Source organism: Drosophila gunungcola (assembly GCF_025200985.1).
Source record: "Drosophila gunungcola strain Sukarami chromosome 2R unlocalized genomic scaffold, Dgunungcola_SK_2 000079F, whole genome shotgun sequence".
In the NCBI taxonomy this organism is placed as follows: domain Eukaryota; kingdom Metazoa; phylum Arthropoda; class Insecta; order Diptera; family Drosophilidae; genus Drosophila; species Drosophila gunungcola.
The window spans coordinates 122,977-146,980 of NW_026453177.1; the positions used below are offsets into that span (position 1 = coordinate 122,977).

General features: G+C 43.6%; 1 protein-coding gene across 3 annotated transcripts; it reads right to left on the reverse strand.

The window, feature by feature from the left end:
- Positions 1-100: 100 nt before the first annotated feature.
- Positions 101-21,704, reverse strand: LOC128256955 (myosin heavy chain, non-muscle). 3 transcript variants are annotated; one of them, XM_052987696.1, is made up of 15 exons: positions 21,566-21,704; positions 20,356-20,626; positions 15,580-15,795; positions 11,948-12,104; positions 9,565-9,686; positions 7,829-7,852; positions 7,460-7,483; positions 6,745-6,837; positions 3,947-6,686; positions 3,562-3,866; positions 2,956-3,486; positions 1,596-2,891; positions 1,372-1,535; positions 1,137-1,270; positions 610-846 (listed from the first exon to the last, which is right to left on the reverse strand). In XM_052987696.1, exons 2-14 carry the CDS (start codon positions 20,485-20,487, stop codon positions 1,180-1,182), a joined length of 5,895 nt encoding a protein of 1,964 aa, XP_052843656.1. In that variant the 5' UTR covers positions 20,488-20,626; positions 21,566-21,704; the 3' UTR covers positions 610-846; positions 1,137-1,179. The 3 variants fall into 3 exon arrangements, with proteins under 3 accessions (XP_052843654.1, XP_052843655.1, XP_052843656.1); XM_052987694.1 differs by lacking the exon at positions 1,137-1,270 and having other exon boundaries at positions 101-846; positions 21,566-21,703; XM_052987695.1 differs by lacking the exons at positions 1,137-1,270; positions 7,460-7,483 and having other exon boundaries at positions 101-846; positions 21,566-21,703.
- Positions 21,705-24,004: the final 2,300 nt, after the last annotated feature.

A 24,004-nucleotide genomic window follows, 5' to 3' on the forward strand; every position in this document is an offset into this window, starting at 1 on the left:
TTTAAGCTTTAAACACTCGGGCGGTATCGTACATTTTTTTCTTTAACGGGTCCTCTTCAATTTTACCACGCTTTTTTGTTGCTGCCCAAAGAAAGATCAGTTTCATGTAGCAAATATTTTATTGTTTTAGTTCTAAACAAAAACGAAATTCGTATGTTAGTTGCGTGTTCAACAGATGATTTTCTTTTCTGATCTGTTTCTGTTTGAAAACCATTTTAGTTGTTAAATGCATGAATTACATTTTGCATATATTACTTCTATGGGTTCTATTTTAGGTTATTAAAAAATGTGAGAATGAGTGTCCTGCTGATTTTGCATGTCCATAATTAATTTTGAAGGTTTGTGTAGATCAGAGTTAATACGTTTCTTGGTTGATTTTTGTATTGTATAATTTTAATTTTATTTCGTTGGCTGCCTTAATGCGCAGACATTCGAGGGATGGAAGGTTTCTTATGTGTTTAGGTTTTGTATGGAGTGGGAGTGTGTTTACAACATTATATTTTTGTTTTGTTTTATGTTTACGTTTTGTCGTTATAAAAATGTTGGTTTCGTTTGTTTACGTTTTAATTTAAGTATGTATAATAGTTTATATAAAAAATAACAGAGAAATTATATAAAAGAAACATTAAATATAATCGTTTATTTTGCTTCATCTTCACCTTCTTCCTCCGCTTTATCTTTATCTTCATCTAATAATTAACGCGTCAATTGCCTGAATCCTCTCCATCTAGTGATTCATCCTGCACCGATGAGTCGTCGCCGCCGCCGCCCCCTCCGCCTCCTGCGCGCTTTGATGAAGGTGTGCCCGTGAGCCGGCTGGAGCTGAGACCCATGCCGCCGGTGCGTCTAGAAAGTGGTTTGGGAAAAACGAAGAAAAACAATTAGTATCTGGGCTTGCATATTCCTAGTGAACGTGCAGTGCAGGGGTCAACAGATAAATCAAAACATGGGTACGGTTTGTGAGTTTAAGGACTAAGATCTATTGTTGAGGTAGTTGGAGGTACAACACATGTTCGCACATTTGGACTGGTGTGTTCTGTTCCTAACATGCAGAAAGAAGACGATGGTTTGGTTGCTGGGTTCGGTTCGGTTGACATTCATTGGTTCTAAGGAGCATGGCGAACAGCAGCACTTACAGCCTACGCGAAGGAAACCAAGCGAATCGAAGCGAAACGAAACCTAATGCAGACCCTCACAATTCATAATGAGTGCAGCATCCTTTTTGGGCGAATACGCCTTTGCCTTTTCGGTCTCGGCCACTTGTATGGAGCTTAAACCAAAGATAAATTTCAAACAATAATCATAAGGGCAACCCTGAGAGACACCTAAGGATCCTCCCGCCCTGAAATAGTGGCCTCGGCCACGACTCACCGTAGTTTCGTTTTGAGTGAGTTAATCTCACGATTCATGGCTTCCTGCGATTCGATCATGTCTTCGCACTCACGCTGGTACTTGCGCTTCTGCGTCTTCTCCTTTTGCAGCTCCTCCTCGGTTTCGTCCAGGTTACGCTTAAGCAGTTTAATGCGGCTATTCAGCTGTAAAAGCCAACAAGACGTTTAACAATGATCTCTAAAATTCACTTTACCTCCAATTACCTTATCCATTTGCTCCTTGTGCTGGTCGACATGTCGCCGTTCGTCCTCGATGTTCATCGTAAGCTCCTTGATCTTCTTGTCCATCTTGCGGTTGGCCTTCTGCTGCAACAGCCGCTCCTTGCCCTCGTTCTCCAGCTGCTCCTCGAGGTTGGCAATCTTAGCCTCGAGCGTAGCGATAGTGGCCTTCACCTTGGTGCGCTGCGCCGTTTCGATTTCGGCAAGCTTGGCCTTCAGCTCCTTGTTCTGGCGTTCGAGCAGGGCTCGACCGTTTTCGTTCTTCTGCGAGTTGGACTTCTCGTTGGCCAGCTCGGTGGTCAACTGTTCAATCTGCAGCTGCGCCTTGCGGCTGCGATCCAGCAGCACCTCTGAGTTGGACTGTTCCTCTTCCAGCTCCTCCTCGAGAGTGGCGATGCGAGCCTCCAATCGGCGCTTTTCGTCGATCATCAGGGAGCCCTTGCTGGCATTATTGGCAATTTCCTCGGCCAGTTCGTCTCGCTCAGTTTCAGCAGCACGGCGCGCCCGCTCTGAGCTGGCCAGATCCTCGGTCAGCTGTAGAACCTCGGCCTCCAGGGCTTTGACCTTGCGCTCGGCCTCCTTGCTCAGTGCCTGCAGTTCCTCCTTAGCGGCCTTGGCCTCCTCGGCGTCGCGCAGGGCATCCTTGACTTGTGCTTGCAGCTTCTTTGCGTGCTTCAACGCATCCTCCTTCACCTTGTTATGCATTTCCATGGTTGTCTCGATCTCCTTCAGGTCTCCCTCAAGCTTCTTCTTTGACGCCACAGCGGCCGTGCGTTGTTTACGTTCCTCGTCCAACTCGGTCTCAAGATCCCGCAGCTGTTTGACGAGGCCGCGCCTCTTTTCCTCGGCGCCCTCCTCCTTAGCCAACAGGTCGCGTTCAAACTGGGAGCGCAGTGCCTGCATGTTGACCTCTAATCGTAGCTTAGCGTCCTCGGTTAGCTGCAGATCGTCCTCGAGCTCCTCGTTTTGTGCTTTCAGCTCGGCCAACTGAGACTCCAGCGCCCGCTTCGCCTTCTCCAGTTCGTGGACGTTCTTGTCGGCGGTGCCCTGTGTGTTGGCCAGGTCGTCAAGCTCGTTTTGGAGGGTCTTCCGCTTGTTCTCGAGGTCTTCAATCTTATCGAAGGCTTCGTCCAGCTCGCGGGAAACCGACAGCACCTTGGTTTCCTTTTCACGCGCCTCCCGCTCGGCAGTATCGCGCTCCTGGGCAATCTGTTCTGATATGGCTTTCTCCTCGGCAAGGATCTTGTCGAAGTTCTTTTGTTTCTTCTCCAATTCGAGCACCTGACCAAGAACATATTTATTTGCATCAGGTAATATTTTTTTGAATGAGAAAATAAAGACTCACCTTCGTGCGTTGCGCCTCCAGTTCAATAGTGGCATCTTCCAGCTCCGACTGAATCTTCTTTTTGCTTTTATCAAGGCGGTCATTCTGAGCAATTAATTCCTTGACCTGTCGATCCAAGGCCTCGATGTCCTTGTTAAGTCGCTTTTTGCCTTCCTCCAATTCCTTGGCCAAATCCGCGTCTTCCTCTGCCTTCTTCTTAATCTCCTGCATCTGAGCAGTGACCTCAGCCAGTTTGCGTTCGTAGTTGCGCTTGGCTTCATCATCCTCCTCAAGCTGTTCTTGTAGCGCCTCCTTTTCGGATTCAATCTGACGTAGCTTGGAGCTCAGGCCAAGTTTCTGTCGCGTTTCCTCCTCCAGCAGCTGCTGGGCTTCTGTGAGCTGTGATTCCATGTTGCTCGCAGACTTCACGGCGGCTGAGGCCTTCAGTTCAGCCTCCTCTAGCTGGTTCGTAATGTTCTCTGCCTCCTGCTGCAGTTTTGTGCACTTCTCTTGCAGTTCCGATCGGGCTCGTTCAATCTCAGCTAGTTTTACCTGGGGATTGTTTAGATAGGTAAGTGCTTGCTCCGAGACGAATACGTATTTTTGATTAGCTTAATGCGAATTTACCTGCAACTCAGCGATTTGCGACTCGGCCTGCTTGCGACGGCGATCATTCTCTTGCCGGGAGCTGTTGACGCTGCGCAGTTCAGTGGCCAGATCCGCGTTCTCCGCCTCCAATGTACCCTTGGCCTTTTCGAGGACGGTCTTGGCTTTGCGCAGGTTCTCAAGCTGATCGTTGATCCCGTTAAGCTCTTGCGAGTGCTTATGCCGCATGTCGGCTAAGACGCTCTCATGATTGACAGTCTCCTCTTCGAGCGATTTCTTAAGTGTGGCTAACTCTTGTTCGCGCTTAGAGCGCAGTTCCTGCTGGGCTGTTTGTCGAAAACAAATTGATTTTAAATCGTATTTAAATGAGAACATGTTAGATTGATAGGAACTTATTTAATCTTACCGGCTGTGGTGTCCAGGGAATCAAGCAACTCATTCTTGAGGGCTTCAAGTTCTTCGCTAAGGTCACGCCTAACCTTCTCCGCCTTTGCACGGGCCGCTTTCTCGGCCTCTAGATCTTCTTGAATCTCGGCCAGCTGTGACTCCAACTCGCGCTGGGCTTTCTGGGCGGTGGCCTTGGTGGCGGACTCCTCGTCGATGCGCAACAGAGTTTGGGTGAGTTCCTCCTCGCGCTTGGCCAACTGCGCCTGCATCTCTTCCACCTGGACGCGGCGTTCATTGAGTTGCTCCTTGAGATCGGCAACTTCGGTCTCGATCTTCCGCTTGGATCTATCGGACTCTTGTCGCTGCTGCTGATCTTTGTGCATGCGTTCCTCAAGCTCCGCTATGGTGGCCTCGTGTTTGGCCTTCAGCTTGGCCAGATGTTTGGCCTTCTCCTCCTCCTCGGCGAGTGTCTGGGATAGATCGTTGGCGCGCTCCTCTAGCAGCTTCTTCTCCTTTAGAAGCTTTTGGTTTTGGTCGTCGGTAAGGGCGAGATCTTCTTCGTGCTTCTTAATCTTGGCGTCAAGCTGAACCTTCTCTAGCTGTAATTTTTGGCGGGCGGCCTCTTCTTCCTCCAGTTGCTCCTCCAGATCTTGAATATTCAGCTCCAATTTCTTTTTCTCTCCTCCTAGGGCCAGGACACGCTCCTCTTCTTCTTCGATGCGCGTCTCCAGCTCCTGCATCATGTCCTCCAACTCCTGCTTGCGCGCCATCAGTCGAGAACGTGATTCCTCGGCTTCGGCGCACAGTTCTATCTCGGCTTGCAGCTGCTCCGCAAGAGTGGTTTTTTCCACCAAAGCCTGCTGGTACTTGCGCTCGTACTCCTGTGTGTTTTTGGCCAGAGTGTCCAGCTTCTCGCGCACCTGCTTCAGCTCATCCTCCTTCTGGACGAGCTTCTCCTCCTGCTTAGTCACTTCCAACAGAGGCTTGACTTTTGTGTAGAGACGCCACCACTGCCAGTTGCGAAGCTTAAGGTAGGCGGCGCAGTTGCGCTGTATGATACGAATGGCGTTGAGCTGCTGCAAGCGCTTCTGGTAGTTGCGGCGCGCGAGGAAGCCACGGCAGAAGGCCTGGAAGTTGACGATTAGGTCGGAGATCTTGAAATCACGCTCCTCCTCCAAATGAGCGAGGACCCCAGCGCGGAAGAAGATCTTCGACTGGCCCACTCGATACAGGTTCGAGTCCAGCTCCAGAGCCTGAATCATTTTCTCACAGGCCTTCTTGCCGTCCATGAAACCCTTGGGAATCACGTTGGGCGTGAGCAGTTCGTAGCGTTGGCGGAACTCCTGGAAGGGTATGCGATTGGGGAAGCCCTGGCGGCAGATACGAATGCCCTCGAGCACGCCGTTGCAACGCAACTGGTCGAGCACCAAGGGAGCATCGATCTTGCCGGCGCGCTTCTCGTGGTTCGGTATGATACAGCGCACAAAGTTCGGGTTCGTGTTGCGCAGCGTGTCCATCAACTTGGCTAGCTGCTCCTTGTATAAATGCGACACGGTGCGGAACATGCCCTTGCGGGTGCGGGCCCCGAACTGGGTATCAGTCAGGGCCTGCTGTGCCATGCCAACGATCTCCGCATCCTTCCAAATGTTCACCACGAACGGATCCTGCGAGCCCTGCAGCAACGACACAATGTTCTCGTTCAACGGATCCATGTTCTTCATTAACCATTTGGCCGCAGAGTAGTCAACGCGGCCGGCGTAGTGCACGATGGCAAAGTCGGCCACACCGCGGAAGTCGGTCTTCATAAATTTTGGGTGCATGGAGTGGGCCGAAACCAGCTTGTCGACGAACGTCTTGTCGGTGGCTTTGGGGAACCAGCACTCCTCATCCAGCAGGGCCATGATGCCGCCGGGCTTATCGATTAGGTCGATGGTGGGCTGCAAGTCCAGTCCGAAGTCGATAAACTTCCACTCGATACCCTCGCGCTGGTACTCCTCCTGCTCCAGGATGAACATGGTGTGGTTAAAGAGCTGCTGCAGTTTCTCGTTGGTGTAGTTGATGCACAACTGTTCAAAGGAGTTGAGCTCAAAGATTTCGAAGCCTGCCATGTCAAGAATGCCGATGAACGAGGCTCCCTGGCGCTTAGTGCGGTCCAGGGAACGGTTGATGCGGTTCACCAGCCACTTGAACATTCGCTCGTAGCACGCCTTGGCAATGGCCTCCACGGCAAACTCCACCTGCTCCTTTGTCTGGGCTTTCGTAACGAAATCGCGACCCACTTTGATGCGTGGCGTGAGGAAGGCCCGAGTCATGTCGGTCACACTAAGGCCGAGCAAATGCGCGATCTTCTGGGCCACCGTGTTGTCCGGGAGAGTGGCCTGGTCGTTGTTGCGCTCCTGGCGGAACTTCATGCTGCCGAACAGCAGAACAGCACTCACGATCCGGAAAATAGAATTAAAGTCCTCGGAGGTCATGCCCATGATGTTCATCGACTTGACCGTTGCCTGGAACTCGGCGTAGTCGTCCACGCCGGGCACAGGAAGGCTACCGTTCGACAGGAATGCATACGATTTGACGTCATCGAGTATGAACTTTTCGCGCTGCTCCGGCGTGGCGCCCGCCAGCAACTGGTAGAAAATATGGAATGTTCGTTCGTCCTTCGCTTGACGAATGGCACGCGACTTCTCCAGCAAATAGGTTTCGATGTTGGCCCCCGAGATGAAGCCTGAGGCATCGAAATTTATGCGAATGAATTTTCCCTGCAAAGTGGTAAACGATAAAAGGGAATCTTTCGGTGAAGGTTAAGGCACTACTTACGAATCGCGAAGAGTTGTCGTTCTTGACGGTCTTGGCGTTGCCAAAGGCTTCCAGTATGGGATTGGCCTGCAGCAGCTGTTGTTCCAGCTCGCCCTGTTTAAAGATAAATGCGATTATGAAAAGTATATGTGTTTAACGATTTGAAAAGTTGGGGTTAGTCAAAAAATTACACGAAAGCAGTCTAAACATATAAACAGTCTGGGGACAAGTACAGTGACATCACAAGCAACACAAATTATATACACATCTAGATAAGATTAGTCTACGAAAACATGCAGCAAGAAGCCCAAAGCCAAGGCAAACGAAGGACAATGAACACTGGACGATCTCCTACAGCTTCTCACGATCAATGCCGGCGCAGTGACTTCATCCAGACTTTACCTCTGGATAATTGGAATTAACTTCCACCATCTTCAATCCACTAGTAACCTCGACAGACTGATTCTGTCCTTGGGCCATAATCTTAACCCTTATGTATTTGTTTGTGTTGACCGAGAAGTTCTGCAATGAGGTAGGAACGGGGTTATGGGAAAAGGGATGGATATTTAGGTCTTTCTCGAGGACTCGCATCATTCACGCGCTTTGGTCTATCAAGTCTTGAAATCATATATACATATCAAACTATATGGCTACAAAATAAAATGTATATACTTATACTTATACAGCAAAATGATTATTTTATGTTAGGGATTGATGGACGTTGAGCATACTTTACCGCAAAGGTTTCTTGATGACTACTCTAAAATTGCGTTGGCATATGTAGTACAAAGAAGGAGCAGAGCAGATCGGATCAGAGAGATGAGATTGGGTAGATGAGTGTTGGCTTGGGTGGGACGAAAACAAGGGAGATAAAACGAAGAGGGGGAAGAATTCATTTGGAGAGGGTTAATACTAAGATTAAGGTCACAGTTGATGAAATGCGAAAGCAACACAGTTGGGGAAAACAGAAATAGTTTTGGGAACAGAAGTAATCAGGGGACAAAAATTAAAGTAAATCAAACATTGAAGAGGGTTAATAAATATAGGGTTAATTCCGGAACACAAAGTTTGGGATAATATTCTCTGTCAGTCCACAAATACTTACAATGAGCACGGCAGGATGCGGCACCTGTTGGAGTTGTTGTCAGTTGATTGGAGGTGTTGAGGTACGATTTTGGTTTGGTTGTCGGATATTTGGATCGATTGTGATTTTTGGCAGCGTTTTTTACAGATTATATATATACAAGTTATATAAACATATGTAGTTGAAAGTGAAGACAACAACCAAAGTCCAATGTACAGGGTGTGTGTGCGTGTATTTATAGGTGTGTGGTGTGGCATAGAGGTGTGTATGTGTGGTAGGACATGAAAATAAATAAGATCAATAGATAAATAATAAAATATATTAGAAGTAAATAAATTTGTATATTGCCTTATCCCTAGCATCACGCAAATAATATTTAAAAACAACTGAACTTTGAGTGGAAAACAGCCAAAAAATGATTTTAAACAAATGCAAAGTTATATCATTGTTTTTCTTTGGTTTTTCGGTTCTTTTTATCGCGTTTCTTATCTATGGCTGATAAAGAGTTTTGCTAACACTCACTAATTTATAATCAAACCAACCAATTTTCATTTATTTCAATTACATTAGCAACAACTTCCGATGATTCAGTGCAGTCGTTTTTGTTTGCCTTGACGATATATCATCTATCGTTAGCGTCTATTTTTGGGACATGGTTTCAGAGGTAATACCTGAGTTCAAACATTTAACCAATAACTATGTAACTTACTAAGGTAAGAAGTATAATCGTTGCTTAGAACATCTGTCTACCTACTATATTTGTTTAACTCTGCATGTTAAACGATTTGGAGGCCTATTTTTTTCGTGTATCTAGAGACTTCTTATGTATATTTGCAGCTTATCACGTTCGCAGCAGCAAAGTCAACTTTAGTCGCAGCCTCAGTTTTAGGCTCATATAAGGCAGTAAACGCGTTAAACATAACGAAAAGTGTGTTTGGAGCTCAAGAACAACTTGTTTGTTCCTAAAAGGATTGACTGAGCAAGTCAAAAAAAAAAAAGAAAAAGAAAAAAAAAACAGTGCTTCACCAATTGTCTGCTCTCCTCTGCAATTTAATTTCAATTCTCCCTTCTTTTTTTATGGTGTTTATTTTATTGCTGTAAATGACAAAATTTGTCAGCAACTATAGCTCTTGATTAATGAAGTGTTCCTCGGTTCCCCCATTAAAGCACATAAACCAGCCAAGTGATCAACCAACCAAATATTCAATCGTAACCCTCAATCATATACCACATGGGGAGCATCAGATGAGGGTTTTTAAACTGTGCATCTGCTTGGAACTTTTTCAAATTCTAATAGCTCTGCTAATGGATATAGAATCCAGATCGATTGTTGTTCGAAAACTATGCAAAATATTTCGCCATCGAAAAATTAGCTTTGCTCACCCATGTATGCTTAATGCTCTTGGTTACTAGAGACAAAATAGATTGAACTGCACACTCCCACGAAGAAGTCAAAGTTTCGAAGGCGTATTAAAGACACTTTGCCGACGATAAACATATAACGTGTTTATGTAAGCGTCGTTTATCTCCCGCGAACGTAGTATGTCTAATTAATTACAATACCAAAAAATAACAACTGTCGGGCTCGCGTGTCTTTAATGTGAGTTTAATAAGCATTTTCCACACTCAAAAGCCATATGGAACTGAATCGCTATGGCGGGTGTCTCCAACGCACCCTCCCACACTGGTGGATACAGCTTTGCATTTGCATCGATTCTTAGATGAACGCATTGTTGGTTCTGCGCTTTTGCACTTACCGCACCCGAGCCCTTGGGCTTGGAGGCTGCCACATAAGCCAGAAATTGGATGACCTTCTTGGTGTTCTCCGTCTTGCCAGCACCCGATTCGCCAGTACACAAAATCGATTGGTCTTCGCGATCTGCAAAGAAGAAAGAGGGAAAGGAGTGAGTGAGCAGGGCATACGCGAGAAGAATTGGGCAATTGACACACTTCATTAACGCAACAATGTGGCTGACCCACCGAATATGAAATTAAAATTAAAAAAGCCAAGCTCAGCTCAAAGTTTCTGTTGACCCAAATTCATGCGGGCAAAAACAAAGCCAAAAACACAGCAAAGTGAAGCATAGAGTGGTTGGGAGCAGGAGAAAAAAAGAGACATACATCAATTGAAAATGAAAACAAAAACTGTTGATTTCAGCCTGCGTATCTAAGAGATACGTACAGCAACAGGCAGCAGCAGTAAATTGCTGTTGTTCATAGCTATTGATATGGCGCCAACAATCCCATCAAGAATAAAGCGATCTAGATTTGCACTGCACCCCTAGATCACCCCGCCAAATGGCAGCCTCGTCATACGATCCAGCATTGAGCTAACCACAAACACAGGCAGAGCAACGGCAAGTTAGATATATCCACTTTGATTGCCATAGATTTTGAGAAGCCAGTTCCACACAGCTTCAACATCACGACCCCGTACTTATTTATTATTATGGATAAAGCCGCGTATTTATACATACATTCAATATCCGACCATAAATGGGCTGAAATATATATCTGAACACGCCGTTTTATGGGAATCATTCATTGGTTTTTTGTGTCTTGGTATTAAAAAATGTAGTGGTTAAGTGAATAGAAAAGGCATTTCGATAATTTAAAAACAGCTATGAAAAGGCTTACGCAATCCTTGCAATTCAGTTAGATTATGAGCAATTTATTCAACGGCTCGGCCAAATTTGATCTTTTTTCCAAAGAACGGTTTGAAACTAGACGATTAAGAAATTCCACCCGCAAACTATATACTTGAATTTTTTTTAAGATCATAATTTTTGACAAGTGTCGTACACAGAACTACTCCACTCCCAAAATAAACTCCTGATTGAAACAACTGACAAAACACAGACATGCAAAACATCTGTCCAATGGCAAACCTTACCCTGTTGTATATATAAGCATGCACTTAAATAATACCACATAAATACACTCAAAGTCAAGGCGTGCCATTTTATCATGAACAAGAGTCGTATGACATTGGCACATTATGAGCGTGGAATGGAATGCCATAAAAAATGCAGTTGGACGGAGTTGCGAGATTTGCGATTGCTACGAGTTGGGGAAGCAACTAAAGAAGCCCGAACAGATTAAGGTGTGCGGCGATTGTCCAGCTCCACAGTCTTCAGATCGCTTTGGATCCGATTGCGGTGCGTGTTTCAGGGCAATGGAGTCAGAGGCGATGGCGCTGGGCTAAGATTACTTAAGGCCAGTGAAATAAATCAAAGGAACTGCCACTCCTTAAGGGGTGTCGCTGTAAAGCAAACTTCTCAAAAAATATATTCCGAGGAAATACAATCAGCCAAATGTGCATAAACAAAAATTTATTAAGCGTCAAATATGGTGAGCCAGAGTGAGGTGACGATTTGTTTGAACATTTTCAGAGCTACAACAAAGATGATGATGGGGCAAACAAAGTTGCCTGCTGTCCAAGCAGAGCCGGGTTCAGTTTTAGATCCAAATATGGTAATGACACGTATACGCAATATTAGTTAACCAAACCCAAGCAGGGGAAACACACACATGTAGGAACCCATAGATACAGCCACTATAAGATACGCCGGCCTCGAGCTGAAGTCTCTGCTGTGCTGGAGCCCCCACCACGTGAGTCATCTCCAGTCTCGACGTTACGCTTGGATCGGACATGCAAACCATCGAAACTCACTGAAGCCAAAACAGTGAAAAAAGCAAAATCAGTGAAAAGGAAATCAAAAAAAATCGCATTTCAAAATGCAAGCCGAAAAAGGAAACCAGTTTATGATTAGAAGAGAGGCAGTCATTCGGGGGACAGGAACACATTTGCAGATGATTTACTGCTAATTTTTGCAACTGGAAATGCTAATGCAGCTCCATGGAGTTATTTCTGCAAAATGTGTCATATGTGGACCCCTCTCTAACGCGATTCGTGGAAATACTCTGCCCAAGAGTAAACTTTGCCATGGGTTATCTTATCAGCTCGGTCTGGGTAAAAAATTCGCTTGTTTATGTGGAGAATGGAATTTCCGATAGCGACCTGAAATCGCGCACAAAAGAAAACAAGAAGCGCAGCTGATAATGTTCGCATTTCAACTTCAATATCTGTGTGCAGCTGAAGCGGAAAAGGAAAGTAAGTGCAGAGACTGAGATACTTACCACCCAACATGTTTCTATAGGCACTATCCGTTATTGCAAATACGTGCGGAGGCACTTCGTGTCGCTTTATGCCCTTATACCGTTCCATTATCTTTTCGGTGTAGATCGGAAGTTTCTTGTACGGATTGACCACAACGCAGAATAGACCGGAATATGTCTAAAAGAATAAAGTTTATAATATAAGTCTTTGTATTAAACAAATAAGGGGTTAGCTTAGGATTCCTGAAACAACAAAGCCAAATCACCAAAAACTATGCATTTTTTGAGTCATAGTAGAGAACCTACTCCAAACTTCTCTGCATATACATATACATATTAAGGACATTAGAACCATTTGATGATTTTTCAGGCCTAAAATCATTCATTCTCAAGCTGCATAACAAGTGAGGCTTGGGCTATCGACTGCCTTAGAAACCGGCCACTGATGTTCAGTGGCCTAGTTACTGTTGCCCAAACTCACACACACACGCTCGTTTGGCTATCTAAAAGACATGTGCTTTAAAGTTGGTCAGCACCTTAAATAGCAAACGCATGTATCTGCACCGCCGCTGTATCTGTGCTCCGAATCCGAATCCGAATCCGTTGGTGGTATCTATCGAGCGGCTGCCTACATAACTGCGATTGCGATTGGGACCGAGACTTCGGCGTGGGCACTAAGTATGCGGCTTATGTTATTTGTTGTACCATTTAAATATCTGGCCAAACATTAGATGCGAATGCTGCGAACTTCACAGCAGTGCGCAAAAGTATCTCGAAGGAGGTGGGGAAGTGTAAGGCAGCCCACACAGATCAAAATGGAAAGTAGCGCAGGTAAAAATCATAGTTGAGAAAATCTCTTGAACTCGTAGGGGTCTGTGAGGGTGATGTGAAGGGGAGGAGGAGTGAATCACAGGGCCCGAAATCAACATTAAAATCACGTCTTGCCAATCAGCCACATTGCCCGTGTATGAGTGCGTGTGTCAAGCTGTTTTTGGCAAACATTTAGAAGTGGCCCTGACTCGCGTTGAGATTTGCTCCAAACGTTTTTGAATCACTGTTTTTATTCTGCTTTTACTCATTATCCTGGTGAATACTTGAACAATTCGTACAGGGGACGTCATTAATCACTGAAACCTGCACTGATATATCGCCTTATATGGTCAGCGGATAAGACAAATCATGAAATTTATTCAAATTAAGGTAAATAATTTACGCTGGCATTTATTTGTATCTGGGGGAGTGGCGAGAAGGAAGAAGGCCAGTCACGGCAGACGATTAATGCCTATCAATAAGGTTTCAAGAAAGATCAACAGAAGGAAATTCGGTGTCGATAGGCAGTGTAAGCCATTTAAAGTAAGACACCACTCAAATTAGCTACATAAAAAACAAAAAGCAAAACCAACTGTGGCGCCTCTTTTGTTAATTAAATGCCTAAAGACACTTCTATCTTCCACCCATTCCACCTCCTTCAGGTTGCTTGCTATAAGTGCCAACAAATTGCTCAACTGATATGCGAAAAACATAATTTATTTGCCACAAAGAGCACGCTTCATGTGACTTATTTGCTGTCGCTATTTAAATCTAGCCAAGGAAAATAGTGCCCGGCAATCCCATATTAATACGCCGTTCTGTTTAATTCAGACTGCCATTTCAATTAGCGCATCTCAAAGATAGTAAAGACCGAAAGGGAATTAAGATAGCACCAGCTGGCAGCTGCCAAGGCGCTAACGTAATTTTCTCTCGATCGCCGATGCGTTGTCAAGTTCTTTTGGCTGCCAAAACAGCTGAGCGGAATACAAACGTAATATCGCTGAACACATTCTGCCTTTGAGCAATTGCACCCAGTCACCCGGTGGACATAAATCAATTAATTGCAGCAACAACAGAGGCAGAATGCAAATGTTTTAATGAAAATTTAAAACCCCATTTCACTTGTAATCAAGCGCATCAGCAGGACAAGGCGGGTGGTCATGTCCAATCAAAAAAATATTTAAAAATATTACATAATTTCCTATCTGACATTTAATTTTTATGTACATTAATTTTGGAGATATTTGTAATTGAACTACATCTGTATTAGCAATTCTTTGAAGGATTGTTTTTGTAAAATTTTAATATTAATCGGAGAAACGAAGAAAGAAACTATGTATATTATACTACAATAATAAATGTGTTTTGAAAAATGTTTTTACATGAATAAATCATTGCTGATTTATTGATTTGGGTGCAAAACTTTGGCCTATGATTCGAAACAGTTTCCGCTCAAATCAGTAGGCCAAACATTTTCGTTTTTAACAAATTGGCCATATTTGCTGCGATACTTGTTTTTTTTCAGCTGTTGCTGAGGTGTTGACAACTTGATTTGCATACATATATCCATGAGCTAGTCGCCATTAGTGTTCGTGTGTGTGTGCTTGTAAGTCATTCTTCTTGTCGACGCATATTAATTAAGCTACAAGCTACCGGCAGTCGGCAGCTGCCAGGCAAATTAATTCAAATGAAATTTAAAATCGAATTAAATGTCACCAAATTATAATAATTATGCCGTTAAGTGCAGCCCCCACAAGACAGCCCAGCACAGCACCGTGCAACAAGTTAGCGGGCAGAGCGCGTCAGCAACAATTGGCGAACGAATTAAATGGGACAAGCCGTGGTAAGAGATAGAAAGAGAGGCAAGATGAGTGTGTGGCGGGGTTGTGTAAACGGTAAAGCGGCGCACGAATTTGGGCAACAACAACAACAGCAGCGGCAGATACAACGACAATGCTAAGTGCGCTGAAGCATAGCCGACCAACAACAACATAAACAAATTAAAAACCGTTCGCGCCCACATCAAAAAGCGGCAGCAACAGTTTGGGCATTAAATTAAAACTCCCAAAGCGAGAGAGAGAAAGACTGCGATAAGTAGCAGCCGCAATACATAAAATATGTAAAAAGAGGCACATAATTTGCTGTACAATAAAAAGAGAAGCCGCAACGAACCTGCCACATGGCGGCGAATAACAGTAGGAAGAAACGGAGAATCAAAGCAAATAGACACCCACAGCTGAAGACAAGTAGTGGAGCAACATTCCCTAGTGGGGCCAAGAGCAAACGATGACTTTTTCAGAAATCCCCAAACGGTTTTACAAATGTATCTGGTTATTTATGAAAAATAAAAGTGCTCAAGCTAAAAGAAATTAGACTAATTAGCTTAAGGCATTTTAAATTAATTTATCAGGTCGATAATTTGAAATTTGTCTACAATCCATCCTCATTTTTGGGGAAATAAATGTTAATCAGATAAACCGATATCAATTGAGAGCTTCAGTTGCAGGCAACAATTTAATGATTTATATGAGAAAGAAATAAAAGAGAATGAGAGGGAGAAGAGCGCAGAGTAGATGATTAAAATTACGGCCCCACATTTAAATGCCGGTCTTGAAATTCGTTTCTCATTAAATCCAAAAATTACATTTTTTTTCTGACCAACACGCTTTTGGCATGCCAATTAACAACGAATGTGGGCGAATAGTAGGAGTCAAAAAAGTAAGTAAACTTTTAGAAATCATTCGACCTGGGACGAATGCACAGCAGGATTGGGAGATGGCTTTAGGGTTTCACATATTCAAACTATAAGCAAAAGAGAATTAAATATAATTTAAGGTACTTACATAGATCAGGCCAGAGTAGTATCTGTCCTTAATGTTGTGCAAAACGGAGGCCTCGTTCAGGCACGTCAGCTCGGCCATGTCCTCGACTTTGTCGAACTTTGGCGGATTCATCTTCTGTATATCGTCGCGTAGGATCATCACCCGTTTACCGGTCTCGGCCAGTTCCACCTCGACCTCGTCGCCATGCTCCCGCTTAATACTGGCGGCCACGAAGCCCTGTAAAGAAGGAAGAATGGGTTAGTTACGGATGCAATATTTGTAAAAGTATGCTTTAAGTGGTACAGGATGGGATAAGTTATGCAAAATGCAGATTGTGTGTGTGTGTTTCCTTTTTTTTTAACTCAGCGGGTAGGCGATAAACATAACAAGTTCAACAACGCTGCATGAGTCAAGCGCCAGAAGAAGAGTCACTCAGTCTCCGCCCTTTCGCTGGCAAGTGAAATGTGTAGGGAAAAACTGCACCAATTCAAGTGGCCCAGCCAGAATGAACAAAAACCGAGCAAACCGAGCAAACCGAGCAAACAGAACAACGGGAGGCAGATGCAACTGTCTGTCCGCATGTCTGGCACTTCCCCAACCGCCCCTGCGTCCCATGATCCGTAACAAGTTCAAGGCGCGGATTCGGTTGTGCATGATTTCAGTATGCATCACAAAATTCGGTTTTCGATCGTAATAAGCAATAACCGAATAAAACTACTAAGTGTGATTCACTACCGAGACTACGGAATTTCCCTTTACAAAAGAACCATGAAATTCAATTATACACAAACAACTCGGAAAAGCTGCAGCAACAGGCAAACAGCTTCAATTAGAAGTCAAGTGAAACAACAACAATGGGGAGCAGGGAGCTTGACGCACGCTGCATGCTGCACGCGGCGCATTGACATTAATCAAATCAGGGCAATCCGTAATTCAGTCATTAAAGGGTAGAGTGAAGTGCCGCCGCTGCCAACAAGAAATGCATTAAGACCAACAACCGGGGCAGCAGGAGCATCTGCAACGCATCCCAGGCCAGACCGGGTCCATTAAGTTAAGCACGCACACGCCCCAGCGATCAGTTTCGGAAAACCCGCGTCGTAGTGCTCCTTCTCACTTTAGCTATATGCTGCTGCTGACTGTGTTATCTTTGCGCTTTTCCGGTATCAGGGATAAACAGCCATAACAAAGTCGTTATTCTCGAGCGGATATGACGGATATGAAACCATTTGGAGCATGTAAATGCCCAACAGTCAAGCGTGCAATCAACACTATTAAAAATATGCCCTAAGGCGAATTTTTTCGCTTGGCCATATGATAAGTTTACAGAAATGAAAGATAGACATAAGGTTAAATCATCTACACACAAACCGCCTTCCTTAGCGAAACCATTTACTCAATTTCGACTACTTTCGCTGTGCCAAGAGTCATTCTCCGACGAACCACCCCCGTCCCAGTCTTTTGTCTGATTTGTGGGCAGCCGTTGTCAGCTTGGCAAAACATTTGAACGTTAAAACGTTTGACAGTTTGGACACACCAGATACAAGGCTTAGCGACAGCAGCAGAAGAAGCAAAAAATATGGCGAATCGGAAAATGCTGCAACTACTCCGCCAGTCGGACCATGAATCACGATCATGGAATGCCCCGCAAGAGATGAATTGGAGTTATCGAGCCAAGGAAATTAGCCAAAGTTATTCAGGCAGGCAGCGAGAGGCGGAGACAAGAGTTGTGGCACATGAGGTCATCAGTCTCAGATTCTCGCTCAACGGCATCTCGGGCATTCCGGGCAATCGATGGAGCGAAACCAGAGAAAATATAAAAATCCTACAAACAAAGCGAGCGGCAATGATGATGATGATCGGGGAGGAATTTAAGTAGGAAAGTTGGAAAGGCGGGAAGAAGTCAAGTGTGGGAGCTCCCCTTTTCGGAACTGAATATTTTTGGTTGCCAAATCGCAACCTTGAACTTACCAAGGGATCCGTCAAATAGCCAGCAAACCAGATAAAACTGATAGGCTATGCCAAGATATATCTACAGTGTAGATTCTACACCCATTATTTACTCTCTGGGAAAGAATGCTTTTTCGCCAACTTCTTTTGTTTACACTATTCCGAAAATGTAAATATGAAACGAATAATGAGCAGAGGTCTCCCGGTCTCCCTAACCTCTTATCCCACAATTCGAGTGCGAGCAAGAAGAACGATGGATGGCCATTATAATTTGTTACTCTTTTATTTTATTTCTTCGCTTAATCGTTCAACGCATATGCATGTGTGGGGAGGGAAAGAAACGTATATTACATATACGTGATACGAGATACGAGGAGCAGGTTCGTTGACCGTAAACCGGACGGACGAGAGTCAAAAGCTGGCTACGTTTGTCGTTGCCGTAACCGAAAAGAAAACACTCAAACTCGCGCGGCAATGGCATCTCCGCCAGAACCCAGCAGAGCGAGGGCGGGGAAGTGGAGTGGGAGTGGTTACAAACAAAGTTCAAAGTGGTTTCTGTTGGTTATAAATACAAGAAACACACAGACACGCTTTGGAATATCAACAAACGATACCGGGCACATGTGTGGGTGTGCAGAGACCCCAAAATGATCAGCGTTTGTTACAGTCGATTCGATTCTCTGGGCATGACGAAGGTTAAACCGACTTCAATTTGGCTAACAATATGAAAAAGTTTTAAGATTGGTCGGGGGGATCAGGCATACAGGAATGCCTATACAACGTCAGATAAGAACAGATTTAAAAGTAAAGAAGAAGACAAAATATGAGGAGAAATGTCAGCATAAGGCTGCCATGTTTACTACCAATTTTTGAGCATTTGGATTTAAATTTAATATGAATAAATACTATAGATACTGAATTTTGCATACACTTAAGATCCCAAGATCATTTCCAAACAAAACTAAACAAATTTTCAACTCTGATTCTCCATCCCATTGTCGTCATTTATCAAACTTCTCTCTGGGTAAATACTACGATGAGTCATTGCACCAAAACGCAACCCACATGACCTGGAAAAATATCGCTGATCAGTAAACAAAATTGAACGAAAGCTAACCAGCAACAAAAGGTTTCACTGTGTATCCACAAGTGAATAAATGGATTTGGATAACACGTACGTGGACTGACGTTGCCATTATTCAGCGAATTCCCTTACATTGCGCAAAGTTGTTACAGTTGCTGGAGACGAAACGAAGCGGAATGTTCGGCCCAACGGAGTGTTGACACAAATGGCGAATACCCTTTTGGCCGGGTCCGTTGCCGTTAAAATGTAGCTGTATCTGAATCTGTGGGACATTCCAGCGGAGCAACAACTTATACTATATGCAAATTTCTTTACGTTTCTCGCCTGTCTTATGTGTCAGTCTCTCAGACTTTTCGTCTCTGAGGCTGTTCGCTAGTCCCACTGTCCAACGGACTGCTCATGACAATCGAGCGTTTGCGTTCGTTTCGTTATTTTCGTGTTTATTTCTTGGCTTTATCTTTGCCGCTGCCTTTTTTCTATTGCAAAGTAAATGTCTGTTTAAGTGATCGCGTAATTACACAAAAATTTGAAGTTGTTTTCCTTTGTTTTCGTTGCTTCTTTTATTATATGAAGTCACCCAAAAGTGCTACCATTCTGTGGCCCCGAATTATCTCTGGCAAATAAAGCAATCACCGGCAGGGCTAAGGGAAGAAAACCCGGCTGCTAATTTTATCTGTTTGGGTTTATGGTTGAAATTAAGTCTAAGGAATGTAGTTGAATGACACCTGAATGAAATCGTTTCAAACAAATGACGAGAAGGCAAATTAGCAAAACAATTCAGCTTGTTATCATCTGGCGGGAACTTACCCAGCCGACCAAAGTTTCGCGATCGTTTTTCTGCTCAAAGAGTAGGCGCAGAAACCAATGATGCCTTGGCCCAATCTCTTTGCTGGCTTGGCTGTATGTTCGCAAATCGAACACACAAATACCCGGCCAGATTAAAAACTTGTTTTGGCCCGCTCTCAGTGGAAACTGTGACCGTTCCTACTGGCCCTCTCCTTCAAAGATGAGTCAGTAAGTCAGAGAGCGTCTGCATGCAAATAGGTAGCATTGGGCAAAGACTCTTGGCAGCAAATAGTAACAGATTTGACCAAGTAAACCGTTAAATTCGGGCCCACTATGCGGTGCGGTGATTTCAGCCTCACCGCAGGAGAAACGAATGATTCAACATCAACGGATGTTTACTCAATTTTATCACGGCTGTGCGAAAGTAATGAAAAATTCAAAGAAGTTGGCCCGGTTAAAAATTAAAAATAAACGGAACAACGATGCGTGATTCATGCCCGATCGATGAGTGAGCAGGGTGGCTCGAAAAGGTGCTGGCGATAAGAAATCCAAACACTGCGCAAATTGATTAGAACTTGTACAACTGCGGTCAAAATAATATCGCTCCTTTTATTTTGGCTCTATTTTACAGACTGATCTAAAGTTAAATATCAAATATAAAGAAAAAGTGCAAATAGTCAATTCAATATAAATCGTTTTAAAAACACTTAATTCATTTAGAAGCATTCGTTATAAAATTATGAAATTGCAAAAATAAAATAGAACTAAAACCATCTATACCTATTACGTTGACCGCAGCTGTAGCTGTTCCTGTTGCTTTTACGCTCATGTAGAGGAGCTATCAATAGGGTTTATGTCAGGTAACTCAGTGTTTCGGGCGTGGTTCACATTCTTAATCAGCAGGGGAGGAAAAACCCTGGGTAGATCGTGGCGGAGGACCTGACTCCCTCCACAGGTAAGGGCACCGGACTCGGACTCACCTGGTTCTCGTGCGGCACCCACACTAGACGCTTCTGTGTCCACTCGGCTTGAGTGGCCGGATCGTTGAACTGGTTGCGCTCCACCGAGAGGTACTTGAGCTCCGGATCGTTGCGATCTACTTCTTCCGACATTTTGGCGGCGCTTCTCGCTGTCTCTGTTTAAGTCCCTGCGGCGGTTAATTATTAATTCCTTGTCTGGCGGCTGGATTGCGTGGTAGGTATTTGTATCCAGCGGCTAGGTTTTTGCTTTTGGTTTTAGGCTTCAACTTTTCTGTCGGACAAAACAAATCGATGAGAACAAATGAGTACGTTGTTTCGCTCGTCTCGTCGCCACTAAGATACAATATTTCGCATTTATCTCGCGTTCGCGTTCTTTATCTTGGAAGTGCGGCACAAAACGGAGGCGGCGAGAACAGCGCGCGGCGAGAGTTTCAAAAGGGAGAGCGCGAAAGAAAGACGGAGACGGAGGAGAAAAAATATGGCCACACATTTTCTTAAGCCAACGTCGTCGACCGTGGGCGAGGGGGGAATGGTTCCCCTCCACCTTTCCCTCCTCACCCACGGCCGAAGCTGGCTTAAGAGAATGTGTGGCCATAAGCGATTTAGCGGAAAAATAGCGTTACGTAGAAATTAACCATTAACCAGTTTGCATTTCCGAAGACTGCAACAAACACTTTTGTTTCAGTTTTCGGTTTTTGTTTCGGAGCAGGTATAAGCGCTGCCATCCTTCTCTCCTCTCGCTCTGCCTATCCCACTCTCTTCGTTCTGCAACACACTTGCACGGCTCGAACACACACACACACACACACATCGCACTGGGAACGAAGTTTTCGAATATTTCGCACATAAATGTTGTTTTTCGGTTTTTATGCTCCCATTTCACCGCGTCAGCAAGGCGTTTGTGCAAATTCAGCTGAATTCGGTCCCGCATTTGCTGCATTTGTTGCGGCGCGGCGAACGGCGTCTCTGCCGGCGTTGGCGTCACGTCGCCGGCGACTTTTGGGCGTAGAGTTGCTGCGTTGCGTTGGGAAATAATTCTACGTGCAATTTAACTCGTTGTTTTGGCTGTTTTCGACGTTTTTCCGCACCGGAGGACAATGAATGGCGGACGATCAGCCCCGGCAGCGGCCTTTTATGCTTTTCATTTGTTTAAGCGACAGCTGCACTTCCAGCTCACATCACCACACTCACACTCAGGCACAGCACTCACTTCGACTTCGACTCTCTCTCTTCAACGCACCGCAGTTGATTGAGCACGTCTTCTCGCCTCTCGCTTCTCCTGTTTTTCTGCTATAATTACAATTACTATTTTATACCAAAAGCTAAAGACGCGTTCCGACCGCGGATTCAGTATATTTGTTAAACTTTTCCACGGTCACTCTGAATTTATTTTTATGTTAGTTCATCGTTTTCGTAACATTTTTATATTAAATCTAACAGAGGCAGCACACAGTAGGGTAACTAGAGGCGATTTTAGCCATTAATGTTAAAAAAATATTTAAGAAATCGCTAAGACTTTGGATTTCAAGTTAAATTCATAAAATACCCTTATCCTTTATAGCGTCTGCACACAGCCGCTTAAAAGTGTTGTATCGAAAAAGTGGAAGATATCTATTCACACAGGCATTCGCTAATGCAAAAACAGCCTACTAGAAGTAAACAAAATTAAAGAGAAGAGAACATAAAATTAAATTTTTCGCGCCAACAAAATAGATATTAACGCAAAACTAAATACAAATTTGACATTCACAAGTGGAAAGCTTTTACTCTGCCTGTACTGAATACGATACGCACACATATGCAGATACACAAACATGTTTTCTGAGAATCTATTCTAGAAAAGTATATTTACGGAGTAATTTAATTTTTACAAAAATTTCAAACGGTTTTGACAAGTTTTAATTATTAAATATATTTTTTTTTATTACCATTTTTTTTTATAAGTGATTTAAACTTGATAAAAGAAAATTACAACTTGGTTGATTTGATCTCCACATTTGCGCTCTGTTACCCCACTGTGCAGCACTGCGGCTGAGGGAAAGCAGCGCAGAGGTGGACAAACGTCGATGCCAACATCGCGGTCATCGATGTTTTCAGAACATCGGATTCATCGATGTTTGGCGGAGCAAAATCAATGTTTTTCCATCTCTACTCTGATTTTACCTTTGTCCTTTGATTATAGTATTACAATGTTAAGGTACAATTTTTGGCGGTAGTATTTCATAGGCCACCGAAATTACCGATTTAAACGCGAAAACTATAACAAAATTTATTACGCATTGTAAGGATCACTTGGTATTGCAATAGAAACTTTTTGTACCATTTTTTTTTTTAATGAAAGCTTGTAAAAAGAAAACTGGAAACTTGTAAACAAAACACCGAAAATACAAATTTTAAAGCGAAATACTCAACGTAACTTATAGAATTTATATTTAATTCGCCTCCCCCGTCGTTATTCCTGGCAGAGAGAACACTGAAAAGTGATTTTTTTTATATAAAAATAAGATGGATTACCAAAAAAAAAAAAGCTAAAAAAAGCGGAAGATCATGGAGAAAAAGCTAAGAAGAAAGCTGATTTTTAGACAATTATTATTTGTTTGTTTTTATAACTCATTTATATATTAATAAACAAATGAAAATAAAGGAAAACAATGAAAATTCATGGGATATTTCATAAATAAAAGTTAAATTATATTTTATTCGTCGTCCAAATGTTCTCCTTCTTCGGACGGACAATAATCCTGTTGGACTAGTGTGGCTGAGCAGCTGCTTGGCAGCTGGTAATCAAAACTCCATTTATTGCTTCAACGCAGACCATATCTTAAATTTTAAATAAATTAATTTCGAATATAAATATAAATCTAACTATGAACCTTATACTTGGACCTTTACTTGGCTAAAAACTCGCTCGATGTCGGCGTTTGACTTGGGAAGAATTAGCATTTCCAGAGCCAATTAAAATTTTCTAAAAAAGCTAAAATTCCCGCTGCCCCCTTTTTTTAAAATTTTCCCGCAATAACAGATTAAAACAAGACGAATTTGACGGGAACAAGGCGTGAATGACATCACTGGTTGGAGGTGGAGAAAGAGAACAAGAGGGACGTGCAATGAATAAGCCCTTCCCTTTGGACATTTTTCCTTCCTCTTCTTCGTAATGATTGGAGATGTAAAACGGAAAGGAAAGAAACCGGTTAATATTTCAGATTCAAATTTAAGTTAAATAATTTCATTATTTTACTAGCAAAATGGAATCTTTTAACGATATGTAGAACGTTTTAGTCGTTAAGAAATTGTGGGAGCTAGCCGTTTTCCTGTTTTAGTACAGTACAATTTCGATTCGGCAGAACAACATCTTATTTATTTTTTTGAGTAACAATTTTTGTTTTTACAAACTTTATTTTTAATAATGCATATGAGAAATTTTTATCAATTAACTTGAGCTAAACAGTTCAGTGTGAAAATATAGGTAACATATTTAAATTAGAAATGCGCGCCAAGGTGAAATCCCAATGCAGACGTTTCTAGTTGTGGTCTCCTCACCTACTTGTCGCTCATTTGCTCTATTGCCGTTGCCTCGCACAACTCACCACACTATCAAATCAGCTGTTTACGTCCAACACATCAACAATCGGTGTTGGCAGGGAAGTTC

Coding starts and splice junctions, on each gene's coding strand:
- LOC128256955 (XM_052987694.1), bottom strand. CDS start 20,487: ATGTCGGAAGAAGTAGATCGCAACGATCCGGAGCTCAAGTACCTCTCG. Junction 15,796..20,355: donor GGGTGCCGCACGAGAACCAG/GTGAGTCCGAGT, acceptor CCTTCTTTACAG/GGCTTCGTGGCCGCCAGTAT. Junction 3,867..3,946: donor TTCCCTGGACACCACAGCCG/GTAAGATTAAAT, acceptor TTCGACAAACAG/CCCAGCAGGAACTGCGCTCT.